At 42.2% G+C, this 19,451-nt stretch overlaps 1 protein-coding gene across 4 annotated transcripts in view; it reads right to left on the bottom strand.

The window, feature by feature from the left end:
* Nucleotides 1–572: 572 nt before the first annotated feature.
* wipf2b (WAS/WASL interacting protein family, member 2b) overlaps nt 573–19,451 on the bottom strand; it is a 50,634-nt gene continuing 31,755 nt past the window's right edge. For all 4 annotated transcript variants that reach the window (XM_078224097.1, XM_078224098.1, XM_078224100.1 and 1 more), the window contains exons 5-8: nt 16,766–17,422; nt 9,188–9,391; nt 6,857–6,958; nt 573–4,252 (exon numbers count right to left, since the gene is read on the bottom strand). In XM_078224097.1, the coding sequence (XP_078080223.1) occupies nt 4,212–4,252; nt 6,857–6,958; nt 9,188–9,391; nt 16,766–17,422 (1,004 nt within the window). In that variant the 3' untranslated portion in view covers nt 573–4,211. The remainder of the gene's footprint in view (nt 4,253–6,856; nt 6,959–9,187; nt 9,392–16,765; nt 17,423–19,451) is intronic.

Raw genomic sequence — 19,451 nt, 5'->3', positions numbered from 1 at the left:
GTTGGTAGCAAATACTATAAGCTTTTGGAGCGCTGCTCCTTCGTCAGATGGAGTGGAAATTTATCCTTTCACCACATGTTTTTGGTGAATGGATAGTTTTAAAGTTTATTTATTAGTGTCGCAAGTTTGCTTATATTAACACTGCAATTAAGTTACTGTGAAAATCCCCTAGTCGCCAGACTCCTTCACCTGTTTGGGTACACCAAGGGAGAATTTAGCATGACCAATGCACCTAACACCAGCATGTCTTTCGGACTGTGGGAGGAAACCGGAGCACCCGGAGGAAACCCACGCAGACACGGGGAGAACGTACTGACTCCGCAATGACCCAAGTTGGGGAATCAAACCCGGGTCCCTGGCGCTGTGGGGCAGCAGTACTAACCACTGTGCTACCGTGTCGATCGGGATCATGAGGTGGTGGTTCCTGTTAATTCAGAATGCACAGGAAAATAAGAGTAATGCAGCTCTCTCCAAAGCACACATGCTGAATGTTACACAGAAAATAAACCAAGAAATGGAATGGAAACAACCGAGTTAACAGTAAATCACACCAACACTCGAGATAAGAAAAATTAAAGTGATTATTTTTATTTCAATTTTCTTGATAATTAACAGAGAACCAAGTCCAGCTGGCCTGCATGATACAGCAATAAACAAGGGAATTTAATGCTTTAGTTATTGCAATCTCCATATCTGAGTCCTTTTTTGTTCTTCTATGTATTTCAATCCCACAGAAGAGGCTGCTGTACCATTTAAAGAAATGTGATTACAAAGATTTGTTTTCATAATCAAGAATTGCATAGCAGGGGAAACTACAGCACACTCCAGATCCATAGTTAAGAGAATACCCCAACACCCTGCACAGATCAACCATAGGAGAGGGACAGGAAATCTATTAGATTACCATAAAATGAAACATAAATCAAGACAATAAATTAATCCAGCTAAACAAGAACTTTAATAATAATGAGGTTAATTTTGTTTAAAAATATTTTGAATGCAGAGTACCCACCATGTTGACGGAAAAGCTACTGGAGGAAAAAAAAGGAGAAACCCACCACAGGCGGCCTCAGACGACAGACACGTAATATTCACAGGACTCAAAACAGGCGACAGCTGATGGAAGGAAAAGTCCTTCGGTCCTATTTTTGTGTGTGCGCTTGCACGCACATAAAAGAGCAAACAAAGCAACACAGAAACACCTGTGCATTCTGTAAGGCACAATGTTTGTGGCAACTGCAAAGTGAGGAAAACAAAACAAAAGAATTATACTTATACTGGACCTGTACTAGACTGGCATATTGCATACACCATACATTAGGGAGCTGGTGCCATGTGCACCAGTAATGAGGCTGGCATTATATGTAGAGGGTACTGGCATGGTATTACACATACAGGCACTGGCATTACTGTACATGTGTCGGCACCAGTGCCAATATTGCACATTTCAAACCTGTATTACAATCCCAGATCTCAGGTCTGGTAGCCTTGTATTGGGGACTACTGGCAAAACCACTATGACACCTGCAATAATCGCTGCAGATCTAATTCATTCGTAAAACCCACAAAGCCCTGCTCATTGCCCATCTGTCTGTCAGCTTCCTGCAAAGTTCACTCACTGTTTGCTTCTTCCTTTCTTGGTGTGTGCTGGATGATTAGGGATACAAGTACCAGATTTTCAACAAGAAACAAAGACATCACCAGTACTGGACCAGACTATTCTGTGGAGTGGTCACTAGAGTTATTGGTTCAAAAGATTATTATACAAGAACTGGTCATTTTCACTGACTACACTATTGAAACCGCAGCCAGAAGCAAATGCAAACACGTTGGGTCGATTGAGACCTAGACAAAAGAAGCATGGTGGGCCAGTTCTGTAGTATTTAAATTGCATGCACTTGTACAGTATAGAAAACCATCCTGCTGTCACGCTTAAACTGTAGAATAAGCTCGAGTATATTTGCAAGTGCAATTTCTACTTCACAAACCAGCGAGTCAAAATCTTAGAAAAACGTGCCATGCACAATGAAACACATTTTAGTGTTATTTTCACAGTACCTGCCAATGATGATTCACAAACATTAAATTGAAAAGGTATTATGTACAGGTGTGAAAATATCTGCAGATCCCCACAGGTACCAGATACCATTCGGGGTTAGTGTAGCAGAGAGCTTCTCCAATGTTGGTTCCAGGGGCATGTTTCAAGTTTTTAAAAAAATGGCAGCCAGATTCTTGCTTTGTTGCGTCATTCAAACATTGATGCAGGGAACAACCGAATATCCCTTTAGAGGAACAGCATTGCTGGATGCATTGTATTCATGAGAAAACAGCCTGTTCCACTGACACCTACATCAGCACTTACGATAATGGGCTTTTTCACACCCAACATACGAACCCAGAAAAGCACCAATGCAGACTGCTCTCTATTACGGTAGGTGCTTAAAGTCAAACAACATTTCTATGAATGTCGACACATTTAAGAAAAACATAAAAGGTGTCTTTTCAGCTGGGTCAACTAATTGTTCCAGCGGACAAGTTACCCTCCTGTAAGGTGACTGAACAAGTCAAATTCCATGACGAGTTTCCAGGATTTCCACCAGCTTTCTGATGATCAGTCCATCGTTTACTATGAAAATGGTAAACTAGAGGGCCCTGTATCAAGGTCAAAGCCCATTTAAGCGTTCTGCCTTATTACAGCAACCAGTGTTCTGCAGGATCTGAATGACTTAATCGCAAGATATAATATCGGGCTACACCCATATTGATTGGCTCAAAAATAAGCTGATTATTTAAATATTTAAAATCAAAAGAAAATGAATCGATGAATTGGTCATGAATTGATTAATTGGTACAGCACTATATACTCCATCTCTCTCCCCACCCCTCCATATATTTTTGCCAAAATATTTGTATGGGAAACCGCAAACTTTCTATAGATTGTTCAGCATCTCTCTCAGGCAGGGTTTTGGATCTAAATTCAAACCCCATTTCCAAACAATGTGGAGAGAGAGAGACAGAGAGGGGGAGGAAGGAATATTTATTTGTGGAAGAAGTTACCATTGTTCCTATAGAGAGAGATTTAGACTCGCTGGTATTGTAGCACCGCACATAAAGGCTGTAGGAAAACAGTGTACAGGGTTCCCAGGAACAGTAAGTACCACATTACAGACAAACACACACAAAAAAAAAACACCAAATTCAAAGTGCTTTGGCCTGAAGTTACAGCTTTAAAAAAAATGCACAGTGCATTTCACATCGCTCGTACCTAGCACGTACCAGGAGACATCACCCCAGCCTGGTGAATGCCAGACCGACGTCTCTCATACCCAGCGCGTGCCAAGACTTTACTTGTGCCCGGTAAATAACACACTCAGACAGCATCCCTCAACATGAGCTCTGCTGTTTCCGATTAAACAAAAGATGAAACCTTTGTTGTGGATAGGATAAGCAATCAAAACAAGCGAGTCAGTCCATCTTCTGAGAAAGTAGTGTCTTCCATCAAGCCCACCATTACCTAATTCACAAGCTCTGTACAATTACAAAGAAAGAATTATAACAATGATTACTATATCTCATGTACTTGAGTAAATACATTATAATAAATCTGGTACCGACAACATGACATAGTGTATAAGGCAAGGACCAGCTAGATATTGGAATAAAAATTCAAAAAAATACATGTAGTGTGGGAATTTTAGTTTTACCAACTGGTCTATGATTACCCAATAGTGTTCCATGATTCTACCACTCTACCAGAGGTCCAAGGATATTTTCAAATCAACATCCGTTTACAAAGATTAAGTTTAACCACTTAATATAGATCAAAACAAACCCCACATTATTCCATGTGTTTCAATTTCATTTGTCGTGAAACTTGGACATGCCATTCTTGGATCTCTGGTAGTTGTAAACATCTTACAACCCTCAACTTAAAGAAAAATCATCATGACATTCCAGTCAACTTTCCATTAGCTCAGCCCAATTGCAATGACAATTCCTGGAGCCGAAAGATGCGAAGGTCAAAGGTTGTGCAATCTGAAACTCAGGAATCTCAGATTAGAATGCATGCTCTAAGCAGATCTGAAGAGGTTTTGCCTCAACGAATTGAAGTGGTTAAGGATCCTGAGCTGTACACCAGAAAAAGGAAGGAAGGGAAACCATCAGTCTTCCAACAAGGAAGGTGGGGGAACAGCCAAGCCCACAGTCACAGATCACCTCGCAACAGGCGGCAGAGGTGGCGCCCCTCGAACAACTGCAAGAAATAAAAAACAGGTCAGCAAATACCCAGAGCAAGTAGTAAAGAGAAAGGCAGGAGTTACGAGATTAAACAAACTGCAGTATTTCGTCAGAGGCACTTATGCTCCGGATGGACAGTTTATCACAAACATCCTCTCCTTTCTCCTGAAGGCACTAAACTATTGTGGGGATTGCTTCCAACCCTCTGGTATCTTACCCAACTGGCCAGTCACCTGTGAGCCAAGAACACAAGTGTGGATAGTTTATTTGGCTGTAAGCAGATTAGCCTGCTACTATCTTTAGAAAGGCATACATAAACATCATTAAACTGGATAGAGCGTGCATTAACCCAGTAACCAGACAGCTTCCCCCAGGCTCAGTGTAAGTCAATTTCTGTGAAGGGACCTTAAACAGGCTTTAACTGCCTTAAATATGAAAATGAGAGGCCTATTTTATGCAACTTTTAGGGATATGTGCGAAATGGTCCCAACCGCTTTTGAATTTCAGGAACTTTGGGGCATGAGACATTAGTCCTCGAAATAAAGCTGGTAAAATGGGTGCAACGAGGTTCAATTTCTAATCCGTATACTTAAGATTCAATGGATAAAAATCTTTCTCCACCCTTCAGTGCATGGGCAGTGGCCAACTGTGGCACTTCGACCACTGCATTGGTCAGCAAGAATTAACTGAGCTCAGTCGAGGACTTGAACTTGGTCACTTGGTGCAGTACCATTGAGCGCTGATAAACAGTGGAAGCTAGCATGGTCTAACATATTCAGAGGATGAAATTAAGGCAAGCACTAAGATTATAGAGATGAGGAGGAACTTCTTCATCCAGGTCATTGGGTGTCTTTAAGACAGAGATAGATAGGTTCTTGATTGATAAGGAGATCAGGGGTTATGGGGAAAAGGCAGGAGAATGGGGATGAGAAAAAAAATCAGCTATGATTGAATGGCGGAGCAGACTCGATGGGCCGAGTGGCCTAATTCTGCTCCTATGTTTTATGGTCTTAACACATATGGAATATTTTAAGGTACAATGTAAAATAGAGCACCATGTGCATTAGGCATTATAGTTTTGATCTGCCACATTTATGAGTTGATTCATCTAGTCCCACTACCTTCTACTTGCTTCGGACTTTCCTGGCTTCTAAATTTACTCTATTTCTCCAAATACACATGAACATTAAGAGACTAGCAATGTCAGTTGGAGAGGCAATGGCCTAGTGGTATTATCGCTAGACTATTAATCCAGAAACTCAGCTAATATTCAGCCGATGGTGGAATTTGAATTCAATAAAAACTATCTGGAATTAAGAATCTACTGATGACCAAGAAAACATTGTCGGAAAAACCCATCTGGTTCACTAATGTCCTTTAGGGAAGGAAATCTGCCATCCTTACCTGGTCCGGCCTACATGTGACTCCAGAACCACAGCAATGTGGTTGACTCTCAACTGCCCTCCAACGGCAACTAGGGATGGGCAATAAATGCTGGCCAGCCAGTGATGCCCATGTCCCACGAATGAATTTAAAAAAAAATTGTCTTGCTTTACTGTAAAAATCCAGTGCATGTAGTCACTTTTTAGAAGCTGGTCCCTTATGCTGCTGCCAGCATTGTGGGTAAATTTGTTTTTTTGTGCGCTTAAGATGTGGATTTCGCTGCAAAGTCAAGTTTGCTGCCATCCGTGGCTGCCCTGTGAAGATGGCAGTGGGCGCAGTCATGTAGCCAACTCCATTGCAACTCTGGGGAAGATTTTAATAGGCACACATGACAATTGATAGGCCTTCAAATCAAGATTGCTGAATAGACATCTAAGGAGGACATTTTGGCTCCATGCCCCGTACGTTATATATTTAGTTTCCTACACCATCTTATTTAATGGAGATTGCTGCAGAATGTATTGATTCTGAAATTCTTTGATCTTTTGACTTTTTACTGTCTTACTGCTCAAGTTTTAAAATGTTGCTTTTCTAAACATAGAAATACTAACGCAGGCACGAGGATGTGGCCAATTCCAATATATTCTACAGCGGGAAAAATACATCCGACCATATAAATCTCATTCCTATCATCGCTCCTTTCATACTGATGCTAGAAATTTATATTAGTGTATTACAAGATCAATTCTTTATAGACACTATAATTGGTCACTGAAAAATTATGAGCCATAGTGCTAGCTAATAGCAGGTGATAAACTAACCAGACATTTACAGTTCCTTCACAGCTGCTATTCAACCACTAGCTATTCAGATGCGGTTAGAGGAGCGAGATAAACATGAGTAGTAAAGGATTACAGGATATGCATTCAGGATTAGATGAAATATGGTCACATAAACCCCCCAAAACTCTAGCATTAACAAGTTGGACCAAATGGCATGTTATGTTACTATAAACTCTTTGTAATTCTACATAACCCAACATATAATCAATTACATATTTGGAAGATAATTTTTCTAATGTTGGTTTCTACAGATGCCCTGAGAGAAAAATGAAGACCTTTTCCCTTCATGCAAACCTATCCTATATCAGATGGGATGGTATGTGTGACAAATGGCTGATGGGCACTCACTTAAAACTGGCATCCTTGCATGCCTACAGCAAACCGGACAGACTCACCTCTGTTCAGCTTACTAGGGTACGTCTTTTGGAAATGCCGATATTCCTCCGGTGCTGGGAAGTCTTCAATTGGATGAAATGAATATTTTGATTCAAAGTCATCTAGGGAAGAGACAATTTTTAAAATGTCATGTCTTGTTTACATAGTCGATGCAAGTTATGAGCATCTGGGGTGAATGAAGGAGTTCACCTACCCTGAAAATTCTGCCGCTCTTCAAACTGAACACCGCCAAGTATTAACAACAGGGTGGGTTCAATTTGTTATAATGGGTTTCTACAAGATTTGAACAACATGACACATCCTCTAGGCTTGACCACAAGATATGACTAAAAGTAGCTTCCCTTGGAATTCCCAGCATAGGTACAAAGCTGGGCAGAAGCAGAACAGAAGCAGGGCATGGGCATGAGTACGTCTGCAGTTCCTTGGCTACCAATGACCCTCAGTAACTTGTACCTCCATATTAGAAAACAGACAAGATGGAAAATGCTTTTTGGAGCCCGATTTTCAGACCTGCCCGATCAAAAACAGAACAGGTGGCAACCCCTTTTATGTTAAAATGTCTCCAGTGAATTGCAGCCTGACCATTTTAATCAGCTCCCATGAACATGAGCCCACAGCAGTAATGCTAGCTTGAAACATGAAAATCTAAATCAGCAGAGCCTCATATCTTGAGTTTTCCATATGGCGGGTTGTTGGCACAGTGTACTCGTGCCCACAGGCTCCTGTCTGTGATGCCCATATGGTAAGTTACTGTTGTCAGCGACCCATGCTAAACAGGGAGAGGATAGGAGTAGGGCGCAGCCAGTTTCCAGTAACGAGGGAGGACAGTATCTCGGAGGAAATTCACTCTGGATGCCTCTCAACTGTTGGCTGGCTGGAGCGGCACTGGTTGAAACATCTTTCTTCCCTCTGAGCCAGAATATCTCACATAGTAAAGGACAGCCAGAGAGGGTGGAAGAATTAAAGCTAAAAAGAAACTAAATCCCATTGGTATAATTCATCATTTTATTCCTTTACTAATACTTTTTTCACTTTTCTGTGTTTTATTTCTGGAGAGGGAATAATCAGCTAAAGCTCCCTGTCCTGATCGTTAATCCAGTGGTGTGAAGAAACTATGAATAGATATTTGACGAAGACTTACTTCGTGATGCCCACCACAACGGATTAACTACTTTGCACTCACCCTCTAGGATCACACATGGAGAACAGATACATGAGCAAGATAGTAGAAAGCTGAAGGCTCTCATTGATCTAAACCCCAGGAAAGAGTCAGCACGTTCAGGAAAGTTTATGCTTATTTTATTAGTGTCACAAGTAGGCTTACATTAACACGGCAATGAAGCTACGGTGAAAATCCCCCTAGTCGCCACACTCCGGCGCCTGTTCGGGTACACTAAGGGGGAATTTAGCATGGCCAATGCTCCTAACCAGCACATCTTTCAGACTGTGGGAGGAAACCGAAGCACCCGGAGGAAACCCATGCAGACATGGGGAGAACGTGCCGACTCCGCACAGTCAGTGACCCAAGCCCAGAATCGAACCTGGGTCCCTGGCACTGTGAGGCAACAGTGCTAACCACTGTGCCACCGTGCTGCCCCTAGGGCATGGAAAGGAGGGCACACAAAGAGGTAGAAATATAATGTAATTCTTCTAATAGAGTACGGCCTACTTTAGCATGTTAATTCTTATGTAAAACTAACAAGAGTTACAAGCTTCTGACCATTTGATGTCAATCTGTTTCCATCTGCCGATGATGCTGGAAACTGCACAATTTTTAAATAGGATCAACCCGTGTGCATTAGTCACCAATAGGAGGAGCGATATAACTAAGGATAAATATTAGAAGGTCATTGGGAGTCAGGAATTCCTGCCAGAAAAACATTTTAGGATATCTTTATAAATAAAAGGAAGGAAGTTCACTTTGAGCCAATTTTTATCAATTGGGATTGGAAATACTGAAAAGAAAGTTATAAACAGCTTGAATTTATCTTCTGGAAACATCTAGTCAATGATTTGCAGTTACAGCACATTGCTGAGTTTCTCACAACCCTTTCACACAATTTCCTAAAGCCACTGTGTTAATGATCAGGACAGGGAGAGCATAAAAACACAACAATTAGGAGGAGTGGGCCATTCAGCCCCTTGAGCCTGCTCTGCCATTTGATAAGATCATTGGTCGATCTGATGGTGGCCTCAACCCCACTTTCCAGTCCATCCCGCCATCAGCTGATTAGAGTGTTGGCTGATCTTTCTTTCTCTAGAGGCAAGTAAGAAAGCAGATTTTTAAAACAGCAGCAATTTGGCATTTTTTCCTCCCCCCTTCCTTTTACCTATGAATGATTTGGATGATGATCCGATGGGGTCTCTATGTCCATTTCTTATAGGTGGAGGAGGTGGTGCAGGAGTCCGCATTGGAGGTGGTGGTGGGGGCTTCCCTCGATTTGGCGGATCTGAAGAGGGCGTCCTGTATGGCGGTGGCGGGGGAGGGACTTCGCGAGCTCCATTCCGCATCGCCGGGGGAGGTGGTGGAGGAGCTGCACAGGAAAAAGTTAAACATTTAACAAGTTATGTCAAGTGCCACATGAGAGAATACATTTACTATTAAGCATAAGCAGCTTGTCATTGTTACTTAAAACTGCACGAAACCCAGAAGGAGCGAACCCTGCAAGAACTGATTATCACTGTAGACAAAAGGGAGGCTGGTTTCAAAAAATAAACTTCGAGAGATCCACCAATCTGCATACTTAGAACTCATGCAAGTCAGATTATCACTTAGTACTGTTATCCTATTTGTGTTTTACTTCCTTTCTAGGTAGTCTCCTCTGCAGCAGCCAACATATGCAAACACAAGCAATTTTCAACAAGAGAAGCAAGTACCTATTATGCCTCAAACCCCAATTATACTGCATTTTGCATCGAATGTCACTTTCTACAGTGTGTATTGAAGAATGTAACCGGTTTAGGAAAGTGACAGAATCTATGAGAACTCAGAATTACAACAGAATTCCTAATTAAAAAGTCTTGGGACCCAAACAGAAAAAGTATTTAAAAAACATTATTTCAGGGGATGTGGGCGTCGCTGGCAAAAGAGCCAGCATTTATTGCCCATCCCTCATTGTCCTTGTAATGAGTGACAGAGAATCCCTATAGTGCAGAAGGTGGCCATTCAGCCTATCGAGTCTGCACGGACTCTCCAACAGAGCATCTTAACCAGACCACCCCCGGCCTACACCTGCAACCCCACACATTTACCCTACTAATCCCCCTAACCAACACACCTTGGGACACTAAGGGGCAATTTAGCATGTCCTTTCTAGAGCATTTCAGAGGGCACTTCAAAGTCAATCACATTGCTATGGGTTGGGAGTCACACGTAGGCCAGACCGGATACGGACAGCAGATTTCCTTACCTAATGGACATTAGCGAACCGATTGGGTTTTTACAATTGATGATAACTTCATAGTCACCATTACTGAGACTAGTTTTCAGTTGCAGACTTTTTATTGATTGAATTTAAATTTCACTACCTGCTGTGATGGGTTTTGGACCCATTCCCTCTGAGCATTTGCCTGGGCATCTGGATTATTAGTCCAGGGATGTTATCAACATGCCATCATCTGCCCTCTCATCCCCGCATCTCTCTCTCTCCCCCCCCCCCCCCCCCCCCAGTAAAAGGACACAATTGCCAGTTCTTAATGAGATTGTGTTCAGAACCATCAACAGAAAGCCTCTTGTCTGATTGATTAGTTTTTATATAATTAAAGAAAGACGTATCTTGAAATCAGCTACCACGGAAAGCCATCAAAATTGACGGTGCAAATTAAAACCAAAAATTAAAGATATTGTTGTCACAAGTGGCCTTTTGCTCTAAAACATTCTAGCATTGTTTCTCGTTTTGCATATGAAGCCCTAATGTTCAAATCTCTCTGTTTAGGGTTATTTCATATCGAATCAAGCCTAATCACAGAATCTTTGCAGTGTGGAAGGAGGCCATTTTGCAGAGGATCGCAAAGAGAGAAATGTTGGCTGTTGATGGGTCCCCACAAGGGAAAGAGTCAGTGCACAGGGCACTGTCGAGAGGTTGAACACAAATAAAGACTGACTCCTGGGATGAAACACCTAATAAACACCTAAACATCATGAAACACCTAACCCAGGGACCATACAGTCTGTGTTGTTTTTATGATAACACCAGGTTAAAGTCCAACAGGCCTATTTGGAATCAGTGTCGGAAGTGCTTCAGAATTGAAGAAACCTTGGCTGGGTTGAAGATTTGGTTATGTAGCTCCTTTGAAGTCCTTGGGACATTTTACCATGTTGAAGGTGCTTTATAAATGCAGTTTATTGTTTAGCAAAGACAAGATGCATTGATAAAGTATTCTTCCCCTTCTTCCCATCCTCTGTGATAGGCATTGACTCTTTGGGATAGTCAGTGTTTGTTGGCTTTCCAACCTGTTTGGGGGAAGATGATAGTCCAACCCCTTCCCGTTTTCAGATACACACCTGATTCCTTCATCGGGTGAGTCAGGTGTTGTGAGACTTCTTACTGTGCTCACCCCAGTCCAACGCCAGTATCTCCAACTCATTATTTTGATGATGACTGTACACTGCACTCAAATAGATTTGACTAAAGATGCCGGAGGTATTTACAAACCTGACCTGAACGTGTCCATCACACGTTCAATGACCCAAAGATCAGAAAGATCATCAACCTACTTTTATTTTGTGAACTATAAATTATCAAGACCATTTCATTTGGCTGGCATGGCATCATTTACTCTCATTCCTCCTGCACGCCAAACATCCTTAATAGATCAACAAGGAAAGAGTCAAGTCATACAGATGGCAAAGGTCCAAGGTTCAGTCTTTGCTCAGGGCTGAATTTGATGTTCTTGCTCAGAACAGCAGAGAGAAAATTGGTCAGAGGTCCCTATTCCCAATTGCTGGAATCAGGCGCTTATCTGAAACCAGGAACAGGCTGGACTATCACCTTCTTCCAAACAGGTTGGAAAGCCAACAAACACTGACTATCCTAAAGAGTCAATGCCTGCAACAGAGGATGGAAAGAAAGAAAATTAACAAGGGGAAGAATACTTTATAAACGCATCTTGTCCTTGCTAAACAACAAACTGCATTTATATGGTAACTTTAACATAGTAAAATGTCCCAAACTTCAAAGGAGCTACATAACTAAATCTTCAACCCAACCAAGGTTTCTTCAATTCTAATACTGCCAATTTCTGTAGTACTTCTGTGGTTCGAGAATAAAGATTCAAAGGCATGGCTATCATCTTCCCCCACTTCCCTCCCCCAAACAAACAGACTCACTCTGATCTTTGAAATCAGTGAATGCACAGAAATCTGGTTGATTTGTAAGCACTTCAGATATTTTTTGTCAAATTTATTTGAGTGTAGTGTACGGGCGGTCATCACAGACGAACACAGGCCATATCGCTCCTGGCTTGGGAGCTTCTCGGTCTGTAAAACACTGATTGTTCTGAGCATATTTATATATTAAACTCATAAATTTAAGGTGCCATAACTACAAACAGCATCTTAACGATAATTACAATCTAGGATGCATTTCAGAAGTAGGCACAACAGGAAATTACAATGTAATTTTTCTAAAGCTATGGCGAGATTTGTGCCCAAATACTAAATTGGTTGGCACAATGTGACACTCTCTAACTGAAAGTATTTTTTAAACTACAAATAAAATTCGGTCTACTTCTGAGATGCATCCAAGATTGTAACTATCGTTAAGATGCTGTTTGTAGTTATGGCACCTTAAATTTATGAGCTTGATATGTAAATATGTTCAGAACAATCAGTGTATTCCAGAACCTAAAAGCTCCCAAGCCAGGGGTGATATGGTTTATGGTGTTTTTGTGATGATTACAGGGTACTAAAAGAAATACAAGGAAACTGAAGGTTTGAAAACTGATATTTTGGATTGGAAGATTGCGAATGTTACTCCAATATTAAAGAAGGGAGGAAACTACAGACTTCTCAGTTTAACATCAACTGTGAAGAAGTGACTGAAATTCATCATCGGAGACAGTGAAGGAACACTTGAAAACACACAAGCTGATCAGAGAAAGTCAGCATGGATTTGTGAAGAATAAGTTTGCCTGATCTGTTGAATCTTTTTAGGAAAATAAGGTGAATATCCAAGAAGGCATTCAACAAGGTTATAACTAAAGTTCAATATTTAAAAAGTGGACAAAATTGGAGATAACATTGTAGCGTGGAATAGGAGATAGGCATTATAGAGGAGAGATAAATTGAGTGCGCACTAATTTTTTTTTCTTTATTCTTTTTAGGGATGTGGGCATTTGTTGCCCATCCCTAACTGCTACAACTGGGTGGCTTGCGAGACCGCTGCAGAGGGACCTTTGTTGTGTGCCTGGAGTCACATTTAGGCCAGATCAGGAAGGGATGGAAGGTTTCCTTCCCCAGAGGACTTTAGTGAACAGGTGGGTTTTTACAACAATCGTGATAGTTTCATGGGACTAGTTTTATATTCCAGATTTATTAACGGAATTCAAATCCCTCCAGGTGTCCTGATGGGATTTGAATTTGTGTCCCAGAGCATTAGCTTAGGCCTCCGGATTACCCGTCCAACGGTATTACCACTACATCACCAGCTGTGGCTAGTAATGTTCCTCAGGGACTTGGGACTGTGATTTCCACTTTCCACCTCTTGTAGCAATGACCCTGATGAAAGAGCGGAGATTTGTTATCATACATCTAAGTTTGTAGATGACACTAAGTTAGGAAGCACCTAAATTATTTGGATGGAAGCATGAAGAGTGGACATAGTGTAGATTTAGCGAGTGGGTAAAACTGTAACAGGAGTAGCGCTGGGTTCAAGAAAGACCATTGGAATATTTTCTTAATGGTGAGAAGCTAAACACGGAGGATGAGAAGCAAGATTCAGATGTCCAGGCCCTCACTAGAAATTAGTGCACAGGTACAAAAAGGCAATGACAAGACAAAGACAGAAAACAAATTCCATTTTAGAATTATTAAAACAGGATTAGGCCATTCACCCCGAGCCTGCCTCGTCATTCAAATAGATAGATGCTGATCAACATCTGAACTCCACTTCCTGCCTTTTCTCTTTGGAGCCGAATGCCAAAATAAAACCATCAATCTCAGTCTTGAAAATTTCACTTGACCCAGCAAGCACGGCCTTTTGCGAAAGACAGTTCTAGTTTGTGAAAAGCACTTGGTGATTTCGCTCCTGAATGTCCTAGCTTTAATTTTTAAATGATCTGAATGATCCCTTATCCGACTTCCTGTACCTAACCTCTCAAATTCCTTCATCGTTTTACACACGTTGTCCTCATTTTAACTCAGTCTTCCAGAATGACCATCCTCCCAGCATCACAGGATAGAGTGGTTTCCTAAATGATTCCAGAATTGTTGCATCCAGTACTCTGCGTGTTCTTTACTCTTCATGCTAGAAATAACTGCTGATACTGGTCCCAAATATCATGGAATGATAGAAAGCCTTGGCACAGAAAATAGTCATGCGGCCCATTAAGCATCTTGGAGCTTTTATGCACATGAAGCCCCTAATTAAATCTATTTTCACCTGCTCTCTATACATCTTCGGTATTCTTCGCCAAATATCATCACAACTAGTTACTGTGTAAAGACATTTTTCTAGTTTCCCTTTTAATTCTTTCTTCGAGGGACGGGCAAGGTGGCACAGTGGTTAGCACTGCTGCCTCACAGCGGTTAGCACTGCTGCCTCACAGCACCCGGGTTCAATTCCGCCCTCGGATCACTGTCTGTGTGGAGTTTGCAAGTTCTCCCCGTGTCTGCGTGAGTTTCCTCCCACCGGCCAAAGATGCGCAGGTTAGGTGGATTGGCCATGGTAAATTTCCCCTTAGTGGTCTAGGAAGTGTGGGTTACAGGGATTAGCGGGATAAATATGAAATGTTACAGGAATAATGGCTGGGTGGGATACTTTTTCAGAGGGACTTGATGGGCCAAATGGCCTCCTCCTTCATTATAGAGATTCTCTAATTTTAAATTTCTGTCCTCTTGTTATAGTCTCACCAATCAGCAGAAACAAATCTATCACCATTTATCTGATCATTCTTCACAATCTCGAAAACCTCCCTTAGGTTCACCTCTCAAATGGGAAAAAAGCTATCAATTTTTTCAGTCTTTCTTCGTAACTGCAACCACTCATTCTGGTAACACCCTATGGAATCTACACTGCAGTTTCTCCATTTCTTCTTGTAAGGGGGTGTCCAAAACTCTCACTATGGCCGTCGTAGATTCAAAAATGTTCCCAATACTTTTGGGGGGGGGGGGGGAAGAGAGAGTCCAGAACTAGGGTTCATAGTTTGAGGATAAGGGATAAACCTTTTAGAACTGAGGTGAGGAGAAATGTCTTCACCCAGAGGGTGGTGAATGCGTGGAATTCACGACCACCGAATGTAGTTGAGGCCAAAACGTTGTCTGATTTCAAGAAGAAATTGGATATAGCTCTTGGGGCTTAAGGGATCCGGGAGCAAGCGGGGATCAGGATGTTGGATTCAGTGATCAGCTGTGATCGAGATGAATGGCCAAGCAGGCTTGAAGGGCCAAATGGCCTACTCCTGCTTCTAGTTTCTATGTTACCAATGTCTGGTGGTGCTCTCTCTAGGATCATTGCATCAAAACAAAACACACTTTCTTAAATTGTTTTTGGGTCGATGATAAATGATCAGAATCAGTAACATCTTTGATTTTTTTTCATGGGAATTCCAGTGACGTAGTTACTCAAAAATTATTACCATCGTATGTATTCTACTTGAACAAAGATGGTGTGACAGCTCCCCATGAGCTGCCATCAGGAGCACCATTCTGATCCACAGCACGCTGCCATATGCCAGCGCTAAAATTAAACAATTTCTCTGACGTGATTGGCAACGAATTTAAACGTTTGTTCCTTGCAGCCATTCTGATCACCTTTGGCTTAAAAATAGAAGAACTGCTCCCCTTTCCTCCAGAGATTAAATTTGCTCATTCTCGGTTCCGTGGCAGGAGTTGGAATGTCTGTGCCTTGTGATGTTGCCATTCTGCACATCAAAATAATATTCCCAAAGGGAACTGCATATTCAGACCATAACACTAGAATTTGCAACCAAGGGCATGTCTTTCTAATATGCTCAAAATTCAAAACTTGCTGTGTTGTCTCCTACCCAAACACATTCTCTCAGACAGTAGAACATTTAGAAACTCCTTATCTGCCTCGGTTTAACTTTCTTGCAAAATAAATATTTATTTTAAATGTAAGCTCTATGTTACCTAATGACTGCTTCTTAATCATACTCTGTTCAAGTTTAGTGCCTTGAACTAAAGGCCCTCAGCCAACATTCATAACTTATGATCAATCCACTTAGAACTGGACAATATATATTAAGAAACGTGAAGACATTACTGCTAAGTACATTGTAGCTGTTAACTGCATGTTTATTTTGTTATATCAACATAATTTTCTAAAGTGCATTAAATTAATAGGTACTTCAGTTCAATTTTCCCTCACTTCACCCAAGTCACTCATAGACTGGTGTACAGTCCATTACCTGCCAGCAACCCACGGCAGCCATGGTGAATGCTGGAAAGCTACTTGACCAGAGCAGGGGGATGGTTCCTGTATTTCACAGCTTACCATGATGCTGCATCCATCCAATATCCACTTTTCAATAGTGATCAATGAATCGGCAGCAGGAACCTCATTTAAAATTTCCTCTCCCAAACCTCCCAGAAAGCTTTGAGGGTCAATCCACTTAACACACAAGGTAATATTTCTACTATTGCTAACAAAATGTGCTTTGCTTCAGAGTTCCATCAGTCATCCACTATATCTGACCTCTATTAAACTCAACACACAGAAATCTCGTACCTGCACCTCGGTTTGGCGGATCTCTAGCAGGTGGTGGTGGTCGGTTTTGGGAGGGTGAAGGAGATGGAGGGGGAGGAGCAACTCCCCGCATTGGTCCTGCTGACTTGCGTGATAATGAGTTGTGTCTCTGTGGCAATTCTGGGGCAGTCTCATTCCCAGGACTGGAAGGGCCATTATGTACATGGGGCGGTTGCCTGTAAGGTGGGGGAGGGGGTGGCAAAGGTTGGCTCTGAATGTTACCAAGCCTAACATTTATTGGGGATGGGGGAGGCTTGACTGAAGGAGGGGCAGGAGGTCCATCTCGATTGCCAGGAGTCCTTTGTCCTGGAGTAGGAGGCAAAGGCTTTTCTCTGTTGTATGGTCCACTGGAATGAGTTCTGCTGCTGTGCATAGGTGGTGGAGGCGCATTTGTACGTCTTCCAACTGGAGGAGGCGGTGGCGGTGCTGATGCGCTATGCCTCACACCACCGGCACTACTGGGGCGAGATGTGCTGGAGAGATCTGGTAATGAAGGTCGATGAACTCTTGGAAGCTCTGGTGGAGATGTTTTACTCTGTGAATCAGAATCATCGCTATAACGATTACTGCTGGACGGAGGTCGCGGAGCAGCGGATCTTGTGCCAGGTGGATTTAGTGCTGTTTTACTGGATGTAGAATCTGAAATAAAAGGAATATATGGTTGAAACGTAAAGAGTTATACTTTAAAAACTTCACTTTGGGCTTCTTGATGATTTAGTGAGTTTACCCCATGACTAGTGAATGAAACTAATTCAGGTTAGGGCACAGTGGCTAGCATTGCTGCCTCACAGCTCCAAGGTCCTGGGTTTCGATTACCGGCTTGGGTCACTGTCTGTGTGGGGTTTGCACATTCTCCCCGAGTCTGCGTGGGTTTCCTCTGAGTGCTCCGGTTTTCTCCCACACTCCAAAAGATGTGCGGGCTAGGTCGACTGGCTATGCTAAATTGACCCTTAGTGTCCCGGGATGAGTAGGTTAGAGGGATTAGCGGGGTAAATACGTGGGATTAGGGCCTGGGGTAGGATTGCGGTCAGTGCAGACTTGATGGGTCGAATGGCCTCCTTCTGCCCTGGAGGATTCTCTGAAGATGTACAATTCAGTTATCTGATCAGCAGTAGGATATTGACCTGAAAATTCCAGAGTTAGAAGAGCGTTCAGATTCCCCACTGTCAACCCATACTGAAAGTGCACGCATGAGAACGGCAACTGTAGATAGATATAATCGCAATCTTACTTGGGAAAGGTGCCATAGAGAATGCCCGTGAAACAATACAATAGTAAAAGTTGACACTGTTGGAAGAGGAAAGAGTTGGGAGAAATGATCATTCTTTCAACATGACGCTGGATGGCGAGCCCTGGCTGCTTATTCAAACACAAAGGCATCCTATTCGAGTGCAATTAAGTCTTTCTCCCATGCCCGCACCAGCTGGAGTCACCCCGCACAGCAATTATGAATGCAAATTCTTGATTTTCTCCATTATCATGAACTTTTGGGCGAGGGAAATTAGAAAAAATATCCAGTAAGATATTTACACCCCTCATTGTTTCAGTTTACATGACTGACTTTTTTGTATCAATGATAGGGGAGAATCTAAAATGGCTTCAGCTGCATAGTTACGCTGCTGACCTTCACCTAGTTCTAGTTTAGTGGCTGGCAGGAAAACTGGAGCCAAACACAGGTTAACAGCATGAATAATAAAACCTGGCAGAGCTTGATTTTGCCCATACTGCTGCAAAACCTTAATCCACTCTTTCATAGAATCTCTACAGTGCAGAAGCAGGCCATTTGGCCCATCAGGCCCAACCGGTTCAACGTTTCTCATCAGATTCAACGTTTCTCATCAGATATGCCCTCCATCCCAGTAATGAGTCCAGTGAACTTCTCTGAACTTTTTCTAACGCAATTATATATTTTTTCAAATAGGAAAGCCAAACTGCACGCAGTATTCCAGATGTAATAGCAAGGCCTTGTATATCTGCAGTAAAATTTCCCTTCTTTTATATTCCACTCCCCCTGTCTGTGTGGAGTTTGCACATTCTTCTCGTGTCTGCGTGGGTTTCCTCCGGGTGCTCCGGTTTCCTCCCACAGTCCAAAGATGTGCGGGTTAGGTTGATTGGCCATGCTAAAAAAATTGCCCTTAGTGTCCTGGGATGTGTAGATTAGAGGGATTAGTGGGTAAAATATGTAGGGATATGGGGGTAGTGCCTGGGTGGGATTGTGGTCGGTGCAGACTCGATGGGCCGAATGGCCTCTTTCTGTACTGTAGGGTTTCTATGATATTTCTATGAGGATATCTCTCTATCAGCTATTTCTATGATCTCTCTCCATTTAAATAATATATTGCTTTTCTATTCTCGCGGCCAAAGCAGACAGGTTCACATTTTCCCATGTCATACTCCATCTGTCAAATCTTTGCCACTCACTTTATCCATCCATATCGCTCTCCAGGCTCTTTTCAGCCTCTTGACAACTTATTTTCCTAACTATCTTGATCTTCAAATGTAGCTATCATACATTCATTCCCTTCATCCAAATCACTAAAATAGATTGTAAGTAGTTGAGGTGCCAGCACTGATCCCTGTGATACTCAACTAGTTATAGTTTGCCAACCTGAAAAATACCCAATATTCCTACTCTCTGCTTCCTGTTAGCCAATCATTTATTCATCCT

The sequence above is a fragment of the Mustelus asterias genome, chromosome 11 (genome assembly GCF_964213995.1).
Source record: "Mustelus asterias chromosome 11, sMusAst1.hap1.1, whole genome shotgun sequence".
NCBI classification, from domain to species: Eukaryota; Metazoa; Chordata; class Chondrichthyes; order Carcharhiniformes; family Triakidae; genus Mustelus; species Mustelus asterias.
This window is presented reverse-complemented; position numbering and strand designations above follow the sequence as displayed.